This window comes from Ursus americanus, chromosome X (genome assembly GCF_024610735.1).
Source record: "Ursus americanus isolate L20-20 chromosome X, mUrsAme1.1.p, whole genome shotgun sequence".
NCBI classification, from domain to species: Eukaryota; Metazoa; Chordata; class Mammalia; order Carnivora; family Ursidae; genus Ursus; species Ursus americanus.
The window spans coordinates 30855089-30872381 of record NC_142164.1 but is presented as its reverse complement, the minus strand read 5'-3'; the positions used below and the strand labels follow the sequence as shown (position 1 = coordinate 30872381).

The 17293-nt window shown below is 41.9% G+C and overlaps 1 protein-coding gene across 6 annotated transcripts in view; it reads right to left on the bottom strand.

Moving 5' to 3' along the window:
* The window catches only part of KLHL13 (kelch like family member 13), a 192380-nt gene that overhangs the window by 78291 nt on the left and 96796 nt on the right, over positions 1 to 17293 (bottom strand). Inside the window, exon 1 of one of the 6 annotated variants that reach the window (XM_045805019.2) lies at positions 970 to 1222. The exons of the other annotated variants lie outside the window; for them this stretch is intronic. Within the exon in view, the coding sequence (XP_045660975.2) occupies positions 970 to 1010 (41 nt within the window). The 5' untranslated portion in view covers positions 1011 to 1222. Of the gene's footprint in view, positions 1 to 969; positions 1223 to 17293 lie in introns of those variants that run through there. 6 annotated transcript variants of the gene reach the window in all.

The following is a 17293-nucleotide window of genomic DNA, read 5'->3' as shown; positions in this document are numbered from 1 at the left end:
CAAAGTAAGCTGGCAGGTGTTGGGGAGCTCTCAGCCCTAATTTAATGTATTTAACGTTATGTCATTTACGTTGCTATTAGCTTACAGAAAGTGACCGTTACTAAGCATTACCCTTATCTAACTTTTGCTTCCAAATAAGCAGTCTGGGCTCCTTTCCGGGTCTTCCCACAAGCACAATGCATTATTAAAGTCACAACTAAATCAAAGTCATAGGCTGATAGTATCTTTAGAAAGACCTTGGCAGAGACCTTACCCAAAATGTGAGCCTCAGTCTAAGGACCTCTTATGCCAAAGGTAGGCAGCAAGTCTTGTATTTCTTTTTTAGAACGATGAATTCGAAACAGCATCTCTTTAATGGCAATACTATTTCAAAGTCTACTTTTAAAATGCTATACACATAAAAAATTGTTATTTTTGAATTATAAGAAGCTACAATGGATTGAATTAATATTTGCCACGTTTTAGCATTAAGCGTCACCACGCAAATAACAATTATATTAATTTTTTCCTTAAAAATGCAAGAAAGTATCTTTAAATACAGCTTATTTTATATTCCTATTAATATTATTCCTTTCCTTTGTGTATTTAAGGAGAATCTGGTGTGCCACCTTCTGGTAGCTGAGTGAAATTATGTATCTCTACACAAGTCACTATTCTTTATTTTAACTTTTAAAAAATATATATATTTCTTAACCTGTATTACATTTAAGCTATATAGAGAGATACAGACACACATCTATACCACACTCTGAAATACAGCAGAATTTTCTCAGTGACTTTTAAAAAAAAATCAAGCTTTATCCATGCTTCCTATGATTTTTGCATGGTTACCAATATGTCTCCTGAATTCTACAATACATATAAAATTGATTTTTGTATACCACTTCACAGGCACATATGAAAACAACAGGCTTGCTATTTTAATGAATAAGCAACAGCAGTAGATAAAGGAAAAGAAAGGTCTCTTACCAATAAGCCCATTTTTCTCTTAAGGTTTGAACTCTCATCATTTGTCATGTTCTTGTGGATCCCTCTCTCATCAAATTCTCTGGAGTTTTAAAGTTGAGAGCGGCGATGCACAGCTAGGCTCTGCTACACAGTAGCGCACCCTAGTGCACCTGCCTGGTATAGCACTTCGGTTGTAGCTCCCCAAAGCAGAAAACAGCCTCTCTGTATTCAAAAACCTATGCGCTGAGCACCTTCCCTTGGTAGCAAATTGTAGCCGGCGTGGCTGAACTATTTCTCTTATCTTAAGCGCAGATCAGATACGGAGATCAGAACCACAGGAATCTTGAGCTTAGTTCCAGTTAATTGAACAGGAACAGTGTTCATCTTTAGAGCAGAGGTGGGATGAGACAAATACTAGCATCAGGAGATCTGACGTAGAAAAAAACATGTTTACCTGAAAGTAGCCTGCTTTTTTTTTTCAAGGGTCACTGCCCTGTTATTGGTCACATTACCTTAAATCTTCATGACCTGTAACGCTTCCCTCTCTCGTGCCTCTAGTCGTTAAGTCCTATCATTCATTATCAATTTTACAGGTGTCTAATCCCTAGTGTTTGCGTTTTTTTAACAAACGAGCTACTTCCAAAAATACCTATGACTGGTCCCTCTGCACCTCCCATGTTCAATCTGTCAATCGCCTTGCTTCTGGATGAGCTCCCCTAAAATGCAACTGTACATGATGTAAATTAAATGTTCGATAAATATTTTATTCAGCCAATACTTAAGAATTTGCTACGTTTGGTAGGGAAACTGCTAGGTGATATGGATATAAAGGTGAACAAGACACAATCCCTTGCTCTCAGGGAGCTCTTATTTGAGTGAGAGAAGCAGACACGCACCCTGACAGCACAAAATATGGCATAGAAGCTTTACTAGTACATGCCTAGGATTCTACAGAGCAAAGATACAAATCAGAGGAGCAATAAAAATCGGGTTGGAACTGAGGTCGAGGAATGAGGCGTTCCCCAGGCAGACCCCAGAAGACGCAGTCTGTGCAGACACACAGAGATTTAAAGGCGTACAACGTGTCAGAAGGATTGAGAAAATCTGCAGTATTACTGGAAGGAGTATAGGTACATAGTGTTGAGGGGAGTGGATTTTAAGGTATACAGAGGGAGTGAAGAGGCTTGGATTTCATCCTAGGAGCTATGAGAAGCCATTTGTTGAATGAGTGGATCACTCGAGGAATTCATCAAGCAACAATGCCCAGCACTAAGCACTCATTACAAGCTGGCCAACCTAGTCTTGGAATCCACTGACGTAGGATCTCCTACCACCAACTGCCCATTCTCTAGCTCACAAGCTTGTTTTGTTCTTTGTTTCCCTTTGTTCCAGAGGTCCTCCTACATGCAATCTTTTTCCCTCTCCACTTTTCTGAACTCAGCTCATCCCTCTAGATCCAGCTCAAATTCCATTCTTTTCTGTGATGCCTCCCATGGTAATCTGAGTCTCCTCCGGTTTTTAAATATTCCTCTATTACACGGACCATGCATTCCTCCTACCATTGAGCAGACACTGTTTGAAAAACCTTTTGGACTCTTTGCCTATAAAGCCAAGCGAGCAGTGAGATGACACGAAGGCAAGTCAGAGCCCCAGGGTAAGTGGCCGAAGAAGCGCACCTCTCCAGACTTCACAGCATACGCTAATCTCGGTACCTTCTTTTACCACTCTCGAGCCTGAAAAGGAAAGGCTATGAACTGTGAAGTGAACTCCATCTGCATTGGGTAGCGACTATGCATTACCATGTAACGATGCTGGTTGTATACCTCACGGCTCCCGTTCGAAAATTCCAGAAAATTGATGAGAAAGGGATCCCAACAGTATAGCTTAATTATGGAGCTCTTTGAGGGGGAAAAAAAAAGAGCTGTAAGGAGGTTTGGGGCGGGGGGGGGGGGTGTCTGTACTTGTGTTTTACTACTTGCAGTAAACCGAGAGAATTTACCTGAAGGTGCATACGATAAACAAAAAGAATTCATGAAGACCACAGAAAGAGATGGGAGAGTGAGGGCAGGGCATTAGATTCGTAAGGTTTAGCACTGCATGAGGTTTAAGGGAGAAAATCCATGTGTAAGAAGGGGGGATGTTTAAAAAGGGCGATAATGGTGTTGGCTGGGAGATGAATCTAGGACAAGAAGTTTTACCAGAGAAACAAGTCCTGGGGTGTAAATGTTGAGTGTTCTCTCCCTGTGGAACCACACCCCATTATGCTCAGTGTCAAATACTCAGACAAGCTTTCGTTGATGTTGGCATTTAGCATTCAGCTTTGTCTCATCCTTTTTATGTATGCATAATCTCTTAGATTTATGCAATGATGCAAAAACCATGCTGCTTTCTTTTATGTAGACAATAAAAAAATCTTTTCATCTTATTCAACCATTTTATGTTAAAATGGGTTACGAGGATTCTGCCAATAATTTCAAAAAGCAGTTAATACTTGAAAATATTCTTTCAATGACTTAAAAATGCCCCAGATAAAAGCTGTCTACACCTTCTTTCTTGTTTATTGAGTGCAAAAAAACTGACCACTTTCCTTTCCATTAACTTATAAGGAAAAAATTCAAATACAGAAAAAAAAAGGAGAATGTGATTTTGGACATGGGCCACACTTTTCTCAAGAATTCTTCAAAAAAGGGCAGTACTTAGGGGACATAAAAATGATTTAATCCACTAGGTCCTCAGAAGAATGTTTTTAAACTATGTATCAATGGTATCATAGACTTTAAAACAAAAAAGAAAATAAGCCGGAGCATTTCCTCATTTAATTTTGGGGAAAACAGAACAATTGCCAGAGTATTTCCCTCAAGCCTGGCAGAAAAAAAGCAATCATCATTTTATATTATAGCTTGAACTAGGATAGGCATTTTATCCAAATTCACATGCACGTTCACATGCACTAGGTCATCTAGAAGAGGAGAAAAGAGGGGAAGAACCACCTCCTGGTAGTACACAGTAAATCTCTCAGGTTCTGAGTGATTTTGATGACAGGCTCTATATTAATCTAGTATAAATAATTCACTTACATCCCATTTAAAATAGCCTCATTGTGTTATCTCAGCCATAGCCATGCTGGACTCTCCTTTCTTCTGCTATATGTCAGATGGCTCAGAGCAGGAGGACTTAAGGGGTTTAGAGAGTTTTTAGTCATGCAGAAACATCCTTGGATGGCAGATTTTGAAAACCAGTGATCTAAACAGGGTTGGTCAGGGGTATTTATACTGGGAGCAATTGCTCATATTCCTACAGCCCGGAAGTTCACATTAGTCCTGATTCCAGGAGTCTTACCACTCAATCTAATGGGAAAGGTGGGGTCAAAGGGGAAGAAAAGCCCTTTCCTGTTACTAATAACTCTACCTGTACTGTCACTGGATTAGGAAAAATGGAAAAAAAAAAAAAGCTGAAGCCCAGTTTCATAACTTCCCATTCCTACTGGAATGAATCACAACCTTTCTATATAACCCTGAAACGTAACAAAGTGCAGGTCGTTCCACTATATGGTTACACAAATGATTGAGGGTAATTCATGAGTAATTCAAACTACCTGATGGATATAAATTATTCAAGGTTGACTATGAAATATACCAACTCATATTTTACTAGCCTCAGTCTTTTTTTAAAAGATTTTATTTATTTATTTATTTATTTATTTATTTATTTATTTATTTGAGAGAGAAAGCGAGAGAGTACGGGGAGGAGCAGAGGGAGAGGGACAAGCAGACTCCACGCTGAGCACGGTGCCCGATGTGGGGCTCAATTTCACAACCCTGAGATCATGACCTGAGCCAAGATCAAGAGTCAGACGCTTAAGCAACTGAGGCAGCCGGGCGCTCCAGCAGCCTAGGTCTGAGATCTATTACTCTTTCACAGCAACCGTGAGAATCTAACATGGGTGAAGATACACATGACAGGCCCTTGGCAAGAGGAAATCTTATCATGTTAGTGAAGAAATAAGCCAAATGACGTTCCACAGACAGAAGGACCGATGTAGGGAGTTAATGAGGAAGTAAGAATATTCCTCTTTGGCAACTTCCTTTCAACCTACTTTTTGTATCCGGATACTCCAAGAAGCATTTTACTTGTCTTAAGTGTCGGGTGACAGACAGCCTTAGCTGGCAGCATCCCAAATCATAAAGTATACTGTACCTTTTAATTTTTAAGAGTCTCATTTTCCTTTCCACCCAGACTCTGAGGTAGGCAATGCAGGTGGTAATATTCCCATTTGAAAAGTCCCATTTTAGTGAAGAAACCGAGTTATTAAATGGCTTGGCTCAAGTGACACAGCTGCTGAGAGAGCTGGAAAACAAGAATCCAGGCCCCCCGACACCTAATTTGGTGTCCATTAGTCACCCCTGTATTGTATTAATATTTATTTGAGGGAAGAAAACCCCGCAAATGGGACTCCTCAACACCACCATGGAGCTACTTTACGAGGAAGTCAGTAAAAAGCTGGAGGAAAAGAGGATGACCTCACGGGAGACCTAGGATGATATGTGATTAAAGCTGCAGAATCATCGACCTGTACCTTTGCCAGAAAGGCCCTCCCAGTGGCAGTTCTCAGAGCTCCCGTTATCCCTCCGTTGGCGTTTCTTGGCGGAGACCTCTAACATGCTATACGCCCTCGTGCCTCAGTGGTTTTTCCTAGGACACTCTCTCCACTTGGAATTCCCCGCTCTCCTTGTCTACCAAGCCGATTTCTAGTCGTACTTAAGTTTTCAAGTATATCTCCTTCCGTGACGCCTCCCCTCACATCCCTCGACAGCCTCCGTTGCTAGGTTTCCTAAATCCCCGTGACACTCCGAATATTACAGGTCCTGGCACTTTGGATTGTAACTGTTTCTGTGCTGTAAACTAGACTATAAACTCCTGAGAGCTGCCTTTGGGCCCTCCTTATGTTTTATTCTACCCGTCTCGGTGCCTGTCACACAGGAGGCCAACTGTAGGAGCCAATTCTGGTGAAATCAAGTTTGACAGAGGTAGGTTTCCTCTCCTCCAAGACTAAGCTGTTTGGGGTGATAATGAAACAAGAAACCACGAGAGGGTCTTATCCACCTGAACTCAGTTCTGACTGGTACGAAATAAATGAAGGGCTACAATTTCAAACAGTATACCTAAATACCTGAACGGCTCCTTTTGACGTCTCTCTGATCGACCCGGTGTGTGCCTAGCAGGGTGCCCAGAAGAGCAGGAGTACAACAACTTGATGGTGGATGGATGGATGGATGGATGGATGGTTGGATGGGTGAATGGCTCAGGAAGAGACCACTGAACTAAACCGAGCCAACGAGACGCTTAGCTACAGTAAGGAAGGGAGATGCCAATCATTGTTTGTCTAAAGCAAGATAGTACTGGTAAAACTAAAAACTGAAGAAAGGCATTTCACTGGTTCGCCACCTAGACCAGAACGCTGAAATATGAAGCAGCATCTCCTAAAACCAATAATGTCTACAGACTGCTAATTGAAAAGGATAGAAGCATCTTCTTGGGACTGTTAGATCCTCTTAAATTATTGCAGCCAGCGATGATGAAAAAGTAAGCCACAAAATCCAATTTTGACAATAACTGCTCCACTAGATTGAACCAAAAAATAAAATAGCGAGTGCAACCAAGCAAGCCACTGCACATCACCAATACCTAGTCACTCAAATGGCACAGCGAGCAGTCAAGAGTGAAATACACAAATGAGGCACCGGAGGGCCCAATGCTAACAAGCCCCTGGAACTTTCAAAATAGAGAAAAAAACATATTTGATGGAAAACCTATGACTCTTCTGTTCCACTATGAGAATTATAATTTAGGCTGAAGGAAAGGCCTCAAATCCTCTTCTCACGCCATTTCCTGGCCTTCCCATGTATGCAAACCAGCAGGGTAGAAATATCAAGGATATCAACATAGTGAGTAATAAAAAGAATAAAAGGCAATGGAGTTCCCCATAGGGAAGAGCATATTCACAACAAACTTTAGCATCTGCTGAGGGCTGGGTACAGGGGGTGGAGGCTTCTGCCCCTGCGACGGGCTAACTGACACAGATCATTAACCACTATCTTGGGGAGTGTTCCGGGGGACAAAGGCTGGAAGTTTTTATTTAAATGAAAGTAATGTGTTTTTATAAAAGGGAGCTGTGTTTTGCTAACACTGCACTTGAATTTTGCTGTTGGGACACAGAAACACAGTGTAGAGGTCCCTATGGGCTAGTTGGAAACACAAGAGTCCTGTAACAGTCTCTAGGATCCTGAATCAGAAAGGAAAGATCGGCTCAGAACCCACACAGGACAGTCAGATAGGCAGGGGTTCAGATGCTAACAGTTAATGGAAGAAGTCCCAGAACGATGAAAAAAAGTGTAGCAAAAAAGTAGGATTCTGTACTGACCACTCACACGAGAGCCAAGAGTGAATTCGACACCCTGTCATTACTAATCCAAAACTCAGGGGCGCCTGAGTGGCTCAGTTGTTAAGCGTCTGCCTTCGGCTCAGGGCGTGATCCTGGCATTCTGGGTTCGAGCCCCACATCAGGCTCCTCCGCTGGAAGCCTGTTTCTTCCTCTCCCACTCCCCCTGCTTGTGTTCCCTCTCTCTCTGGCTGTCTCTATCTCTGTCAAATAAATAAATAAAAAATCTTTGAAAAAAAAAACACCTCAGAATGAATGATGCCTTCCATATTGCTTGGATCCTCTCAACCCCCTATTCAAAAACCTTCTATGACTCCTTCCTTGTGTGGATGTATTTGTGGAGTCCACGTTCAAGGCCCCTCCACCCCGGCTCTTCCTTGCTTATTTAAGCTTACTTTCCATTATGGGTTGTCCCAGATTTGCACACAACAGGAAAACACAAAATCCCTTTAGCCATGAACTGCCACGGGAGCTGTAATTTTTTTTTTAAATGCAGCTTACAGTTGCTGTGGATTCAAGAGAGGAATAGACCAAAAATATATAGAGGAGGGATTAGAGCAGAAAGGGAAATTAGCAAAGGCTTTCCCTGTCCCAAAATACTTCCCCTTTAGTGCGAACTCTGCTCCAACAAACTTTCTCTCCCTTCCGATGTTTGCACCTTCACTTCTCTCTCTCATTGTTTGCTGTGTACTATTGCCAGAAATTCCATCAAGCATGCGTTCGTTCGAGCTAAAGAGAATCCTGTTAAAATGATAATGAGAGCTGCCAGGATAAGGTGTCTGTCAGTTATTCTCACATTGGTGTGAATGAGTTCAGTCAAGTTTCTTCAAATAGCAAAGAGCTGTTACCCTCAGAGAATGGGGAAAGGCTGGTGGTGAAAACCTTCTGGAGTCCTTGCAAACTCGAACTCGGGTGGGGTGCTCTATGAGGGAAGTTGGGTGGGGGAAGCTGGGGGGCTGGAGCAACTGTGTCCAGAGATAAAGAGAAACGGAGGTGTAGGTAAGCGTGCAGAGAGGGTTGGAGAAGAACGTCCTCCACCACTCCACGTCTTCCAGCCCAGAACCCGTCGAGCCTTTCCTGACCCCCTGCTCCCAGGCCCTGGAGCTCGGGCTACACTGGGACAGATCAGCTACTTAAGTAGGTTAAATACAATATTTTGGGCACGGCCAGAAACTTCACCGTCATGCAAACAATCTGTAAATAAACCTTCAGAACACACACCGTTGTTAGGCTGGGAACTGCTTGTACCGCCCCTCGCCTCGCCCCTGCACACACACCCTAATGACGCTGCGCTCTTCTCTCTTTGGGAGATGCTACATGGTTTTGGTTTTTTATTTGATTACATCTATTCAACTCATAAAACACTCCCCCTGCTTAAATTATGGCTGTTCCTCTGTTCACACAAGTTCTGCCTGTTCCTTTTTATCTCTTTTTAAGATTTTAAGGAATCCCTACACCCAACATGGGGGTTGACCCCATAACCCCAAGATCATGCTCCACTCACTGAGCCAGCCAGGCGCCCCAAGTTCTGCGTGTTCTTAAGTTACAAATCAAGCTCTACCTTTTTAAAAAAAGATTTTATTTATTTATTTGAGCGAGAGAGACAGGGAGAGAGAGCACGAGCAGGGGAGGGATGGAGACAGAGGGAGAAGCAGACTCCCCACTGAACAGAGAGCCCCACACAGGGCTCGATCCTAGGTCCCTGGATCATGACGAGAGCCGAAGACAGATGCTTACCAGACTGAGCCACCCAGACGCCCCGCAAACTCTGCCTGTTGAAGCCTAATTTCATTTGTCTAACACCCACCAAACGCCCTTTTCTGAACTCTTGTGGCCCTTCACACACACTGTTCTTCGTTAGCCTTACGGGTATTCACCTCAGCTTGCAAAATCAACGCTGTAAGCTAGCTTTCCACAAGCAGGGGCCATTCATTCATCCACCCAATTAATAAGCATCTACTTCGTAACAAGGGTCGTATTTCAGCTGGAATTTCAAACCTGAGCATAAGCCCAGCTCCCCACCCCTCAAGGGTGCTCACAGCCCAGGGAATGATCGAGTACAGTCACAGTACTGTGTGAGATGCACCGCAGCGGAGGCGAGCTCAAGGTCATATGAACACACACCGAGAGCCTTACCTGGGCTCGCCCGGGAATCAGGGCAAGTGCCACAGAGGGGACACCTGAGCTGAGTGCTAAGCCTAGGCAAGAAGGTGTCAGGCAGTCAAGTGAGATAGAGGGAACGGTGGGGCGGCGGGCGGGGGGGGGGGAGGGGAGGCCAAACTAGTAGAGGCACAACTACAATCAACTGTAACAACATCAAGTCTTTAACTAAAGCAGTAGTAGTGGGGGGGGCAGTGGGTGATTCAAAAAGATTTGTAGCAGATGGAATGGACAGGAGATGACGACAGTGGCTGTGGGCCACGTAACATGGAACAAGTGGCATTCTAAATGCTTTACCCATTTACTCACTTCGCCGACTTACTCTTCACTGTGACTGTATACTGTAGGTACTATTAATATCTCCATTTTCCAGGGGCGCCTGGGTGGCTCAGGTCATGATCTCGGGTCCCGGGATTGAGCCCTGCATGGGGATCCCTGCTCCACAGGGAGTCGGCTTCTCCCTCTGCCCCTCCCCTCAACTCACGCACACATGCGCATGCTCTCTTTTTCTCTCTCAACTAAATAAATAAAATATTTTTAAAAAAATCTCCATTTTACAGAAGAGGAAACCAAGGCACAGAAAAGTCCAGTGACACGACTAAAGTTATACAGTGAGTAAATGCTGGGACTGGAATTCATCTGCAGGCAGTCTAGCTGCAGGGGCCACTACAAGCCCTCCACTCTGCTATCTTTAAATATGAGATTGTTGGGGAGAAGGGAGCCCAGGATGACCGCAAAGTTAATGAGAGGAAAGGCAGAGGCGCAGAGGGCCACAGTCGATGAAACTCGAATACTGAATACACTGTCAGTTGCATTTATTAATGACTTCTGTTCCTTGTTCCTAATGGCAAAAGCAAATCTCTCAGTTCATGTTCTCCAGATATATTCTAGCATTTTCTTCAGTGGGACTGGTCACCTTGTCTTGATCTCAGTCTGTTTGTTCTCGGTTTTAGCACTTGGCACATTTAGCCTCTTCCTAGAATTATTTATCAATATAGCTTATCTCCTTTATTAGGGTAAAAGTATCTAAGGCAAAAAACACGTCTTATTCACCTTTGATGAACAGCAGCCAGGACCCAGTATACGCTCAATAAAAATTAATTGGAATATATATATATATATATATATATATATATATATATATATATACATATATATATATATATATATATTATCGATCCTAGGACCCTGGATCATGACCTGAGCTGAAGGCAGATGTTTAACCAACTGAGCAGTTATATATGAATATATATATAAAATATATAAATATATAATATATTATATATAATAAAAAATAAAATTAACATAGAATATAACATTTCTTAAAGTTTCTGATTCTTCAGACAGCTGTGAATTACTGTCATTTGTTGTATCTCAGTAACACCTTTATTTTTATCATTTTTTTTAAATCAGCCCTTTTAAATTTACATTTGTCTTCAAAGGAAAACTTTCTACCTATTACTGCAAATGGCAAACTGTTATAACTTACAATAATGAGAAGGCAGCTATAAAAATAGATGCGTGACTCCTGAGACGAGAAATGCTTGCACACAACTTAACACATCATCCTATTCCCCACACAGTGCCACACTTACCACACTCCGGGGCAGGTTTTCTTTCAATTGAAGTGAAATTCACATTACATAAAACTAACCTTTTTTTTTTTTTTTTTGAAGTAAGCTCTGTGCCCAACATGGGGCTTGAACTTATGATCTCGAGATCAAGAGTCGCATGCTCTACCAACCGAGCCGGCCAGGCGCCCTGAAAATTAACAATTTTAAGCTAAAGAATTCAGCGACGTCCAGTGCATTCCTAATGTTGGGCAATCGCTACCTCTATCTTGTCCCCAAGTATTTTCATGAGTCCCAAACAAAAACCAATATCCGTTAAGCAGTTGCTCCTTGTTCTCCCCTCCCCCACAGCCCCTGGCAACCGCCAACAGGTATTCTGTCTCTATGGATTCATCTGTTTTGATATTTCACATACACTCTGTGAGCCTTTGTGCCAAGCTTCTTCCACTGAGTGTCACGTGTCAGAGGTTTATCCACAGTGTGAATGCACCAGTACCTCATTCCTGTTTATGGCCACATATTCCACTGCAGGTGTACACACCGCGTTTTGTTTATTCATTCATCCACTGACGGACACCTGAGCTGTTTCCACCTGCTGGCTCCTGTGCTGCTGTGAAGAGGCACATACATGTATTTCTCTGACTACCTGTTTTCAATTCTTGGGGCATATACCTGGAAGTGGAATTTCTGGAACATATAATAACTATGTTTAACCTTTTGAGGAACCTCTGACGTGGGTTGCGTACAACACTCTGTGGGTTTCAAAATAACGCATGAGATTAGAAGGTCTCATGTTAGAATATGTGCCTCCACACATATGATGTGTGAGGCAAGAAGCTCATTCTCAGAGCACCTGGGTGGCTCAGTCGGTGAGGCGTCTGCCTTTGACTCAGGTCAGGATCTCAGGGTCCTGGGATCGAGCCCCACATCGGGCTCTCTGCTCAGCGGGGAGTCTGCTCCTCCCTCTCCCTCTGCCCCTCCCTCTGCTTATACTCTCTCTCGAATAAATAAATAAAATATTTTTTAAAATAGAAGCTCATTCTCATCATACTTACTAAAATACAAATTTCAAATTCCATCATATTGGTGTGATAGTTGTTTCCTCTGCAGTCAGTCCTTTTACATCAGTAGCAGATGGTTCAGGCAATTATTAAATGAGGTCTTCATATCTGGAGATACATGACCGATTTCATCAAAATCATGCCTGCGTTATTAGCATTTCCCTCACAGTCTGGCACCTTTACATTTTCAAAATTCCATTTTATCCACAGATCCGTGTTAGTTCAACAACAAAACAGGAGGAAAAAAAAAAACCCACCACCACAACAAAAAAAAGAGCACAGGCCTGATTCCAATTCACAATTACATATACTATAAATACTTGGTATTTAAAAGTTAGCATTTTCTGGATGTCAAGATTTGCTCTATCCCTAAAAAGACTGTAGCCACACATTCTCGGGCATGCCTGAGCACTGCACTAGTAATTCAGCTGGTCTGGAGAAGATGTTGTAACCTGCTCCAGTCTTGACTTCAGCAATAATATTCACGAAATGGGTTTGACACACCAGGCTTTTTTTTTTCCTAATAGCATTTTAAAAAATAACAAAACTATTCCAGTTGCAAGTGTAGGTCTACGTACTGCCAGTCATCTGCATACCCACAGCAGCACACACACTATACGTCAGAAAACACCGATCTGTTAGGGGCGATTTCTTAAGGCCGCACAAGCAACGCTCACATATTTTGTTTGCCAAATAAACAGGAAGTTTCTACCTCGTCTGCAAACTGACAAAGAAAGAATGCACAGCTCATCGGAAACAATTCAAAACTGGAGAAGGGGTTTCTAATGACTCTGAAGATGCAGAGCTCCTGACTTCCTAACAGACAGATGAATTTTCTTTGGTGGGCATCTCGCAGAAGCCAACCAGTGAAGACAAGCGCTTTCGGAAGGACTCAGAGTCACTTGCACTTTGCAACATCTTCCACTGGGAGATGCACTCATCCTGTGATTTCACAGAACACTTGGTATTCAAAGAGCACCCATCTCTAATTTAAATGGTATGCTACATTTCTTCCCGTAGTCAACCATGTCATCCCCCAGAATGTACTACGCCCACTGACATACTATCTACTGACAAACAAGAGAGAATAATTTTTAAACAAATCATTTCCCTATTTCAATATAGAGATTATAGAGAATATTTCTCTCTATCCTTGTTTCTAAGGTGAAAGCATTTGACCAATTTTTCAAATGCAGGTATCCAGGAATATATACAGAAATAGAATATACCTGAAATGCCGCAGTAAAAAAGTAAAATTTTCTATCATGAAGACTCTCGCTGCTACTGACTACTCACATAGAGGTGGAAGGGGTTTCTCAGTTCAAAACAAAACAAAACAAATGAACAAAAATCTGTCCTCGAGCCAAATATTTAAAAAATGAGTCCAAGACATAATAACATAATTTAAGATTATAAGAATAAATGTAAAGACTAAATATGATAATATATGTAAAGTGCCCAACACAAGGCCCATTGATATCACAGAAATTTATCAAAATGGCAGCTTTAGATCCTTCAAGATTAGGTGGCTCTCCTTGGAACTAAAACACAATCCTCAGGCCAAAATTAAATCATCATTGTCAGGGCTCCCATAATCCTATTTGCTCCCTAATTTTAGTGCCCAGCACATTCTGCCTCACATAATAAGTATATGTATTTCTATATCTGTACTATTAGGTTGTGCCCCTGAAGGCTCCTTACAGCTTTTAAAATAAGATGTAAACTAAAAATTCAACGCATGGAAGCAAAAACTATTTAATAAATGCAAGTAATCACACCTTACTTTCGTATGATGCCCTACCAATCACAAAGCACTTTCATGTCCTAATTTCATTAACTCATGATCTTTCGTTATCTCTGCCTCAACAAGATAGAAATTGAGACCCAGGGAGGTCACATGATAGCTTATTAAAGACAAAGCTGAGATTAGAAAGAGCTGAATCAGGTGAATAGGGAGAGAAGGGGAGGAGAAGAGTAACAACAGATAAGAGTGAAGGCGGGGGCCATGGAGGGAGAGAAGGGAGAGGGAACCGCACAGGTGTACAAAGACTCCACGGGAAGAACATTTCAACTTTATGGTATTTTAAGATGCTTCCCTGAAGACTGTTTGAAATGCGTGGTCTTAATATTTTCAACTGCAGGTACAATGGTATCATTTCTTAAGAATCGCCTTGCAAGTGATGCATGGTGGCTCCTGGGGACCTTGAACCGCTTGTATCTGCCTAGGCCTCATCAGGAGAGAGAAACCAAACAGGAATTCGAACTGGGAGAGTTTCACATAAGGAATAATTAACTATGATGGGATTAGAATAACAGAAAGTTGGAGCGGTGAGCAATTGTCTAGTGATAAGTAAAGAAAATTCTTAAAAAAAAAATACAGGAATCGTAGATCTCAGGAACAACTACTCTCCCTAAGGCTGAAATAGAGCACCCAAGGAAGAGATCCCTCCCACAGGGCTGAAATATAGTGTCTAAGTGTCCAAAGGAGTGCCCCGCACCCAGGCGGAGATCCAGACCTTATTTGGAGAGGGCAGAGCTGTGGCTCACTGAAGGGCAGAGAAGATGCTGCGGTGACCATCTTCTGGAATTGGCCAGAAACCCATCCTGTAGAACTTTCTGAAACTCACCCTTTAGAACATGCCAGAAATGCACCCTCTGGAAAGCGTCTTATCAGAAGTGCTCTGCTACAAAACTACCTACGGGCGCACTGGGAAAAGCTCCTGACCATTGGGTGAAGAAGTTAAGCACTAAAGAAGATGCTGGAGTTGTAGGAACAGTCTGCAAGCGAGCACACAGGAACCAGGAAGCAAAACCCTCTCCTCCTGATATGCCTTCCCAGCACCCTCCACTAATAAAACTTCAGTGCCAGGTGTAAAGAAAACAAATATTTAAAGGGCTCAGGTCCATGTTTCCAGAGCAGGCAAAAAGGATGAATTTGAAGCTGAATGGTAATAAATCAGTAACTGGCACCTTGGTTAACAGAGAAATACTGTTTGTAAGCACGCAAGAGCCAAATTATAGCACAGCTAGGTATAATACTTGTTTTACCAAGTCCACACAATGGGCAGATTTGGTAGGATAAGAATTAAGTAGCTGTGTTCCTTTGATTCTATTACTTTCAGACTTCTTACCTAGGTAATATATCCTATTAGAATGCTAGAAAAGAGAACCTTTAAAGATCATATAGAATAAAGAGGTCAGATCACCTCTCCATCCAGAAGCCAGATTGGACAATGTTATACACAATGAACATGTGGTACGAAGGGTAATATATTGTAGTTACAGAATTCCTCCACAAAATACCAGCTATACATGTTAGAGTGGTCTTTACTGTAAAAGTACTTTCATGGCTGCTAACTCATTTTAAACTTGCAAGACAGAAATTGTTAGCCCCATCTGACGGATAGGAACATAAACCACAAATGCCAAAAATTCATCAGTTAACCAAAGTTCACCTAGCTATTTGCTGTTGCCTTTCCCCAACACAGACCTATCCCTAGGGTCTGAAGTTCACTCATCTATTTGGCCTAACAGATGCATTCAATAAGATCTTTCAGGCTATAACCAATTCCTATCAGAGAATCCCAAGCTATCACTGGGAGTCATGGGTAGTTTTCTGCTACAAACTTCTCTCCCGCTCCAGTCTCCTAAAATTGCTACAAGATGAATTTAATTTCAACCTGCTTTGATTAGAAGTGTATTTGAGGAATCTTCCAGCATTCAAAGATGACATTATCACTGGATAGGGATGAGTATAAAAATAAAGCTATCCTCATTTCAATAGCTTTCAAGGGCGTGTCTTTCTATGCTTTTGGATTTTGCGGACCAGTGAAATTTCAAGAACATCTCGGGGTCCTACAAAGGGTAGCCAAATTTCTTTTGCAAAGTAAGAAAGTTTAAAAGGCAACTACAAATCCATGACCCCTTACCCACAATTTCAAAATCCAAACAATTGGAAATCAGATGGCCTTTTTTTTTTCTTGCCTGTAATACATTTGGCAGCAAAACGTGAACTGACCTGAACTCATCTGGCAGTAAAGCCTGACCTGAACGAATGTGAGGCTATCCACAGGCTTTTTCTGTCTAACTTAGTATAAATATTCTTACATTTTGCTGCAGAAATATTACTGAAACTGATTATGGGGTGTCAATTCAGTCCCGCCTGGGGCTGTTTTCTTTTGGGGGGGCTGTTATATAATATACGATACCTGCATTTTATTACCTGTATAAAATTCAAAAAGAACCTAAATTCTGAAACATATCTTGCCTTAAGATTTTCAAATAATCAGAGTACACAACCTCTGATCACCATCATTTCATTAAAGGACGGGCAAGACGACTTTTTAACAATCAAAAAGTGAAGGGCATTCTCAGAAAAAAGGATGGTGCTTTATACTCAATAGATTTAGCTTCCTGGAAGAAAAAAAAAATCACTAAATTGTTGCTTTTCTTTTCTTTCTTTTTTTTTAAATTTCCAACATGTAACAATAACCCCAACAAACCAGCTTCCATGTACTAAATGGCATCTGGGAACCACTGCTGTCAGAAGACATTCTACTCAGATGGCTCCACGCTCCAAAGAGGATCTTTGGACTTTTTCTGCAGTCGGGGGCAGAACTGAAATTCTGGGACAGGAACAAGTTAAGCCACGCTATGACTGCTGTAGCCCATAGACAAATGATACTTATGCAGCACAAATGCTAGTGGTCATGGGGAATCCATCCAACAAGAGAAGTTTCACAACTCTCCCACGTTGACCTACCTCTGGTCCAGATCTAACTGAAAAGGTTCTTTGATTTTTAAAGAACCAATGCAATTGAATGAACATGTATATATAAGAATAAATCGAGAGAATCTAAAGATGCATCCTGATTGTTAGAACACTGGGTTAGAAGCTAGAAGGAAAACCACCGGCGGTAGACAGCTTGTGGCATAGATACCGTCTGCCTTGCTCAGATGGCTTATTTCTGAGTACTACCTATTCCCTGGACAGTCTGACAAACTGACAACACCGAACTTCTTGGACATGTCGAATTCTATCCTAGTAGATGCTAGTGAATCAGGTGTCCTGTAGTTTCAGAGAGAATATTTAATCTCTCCCACAAGGGCCGCCA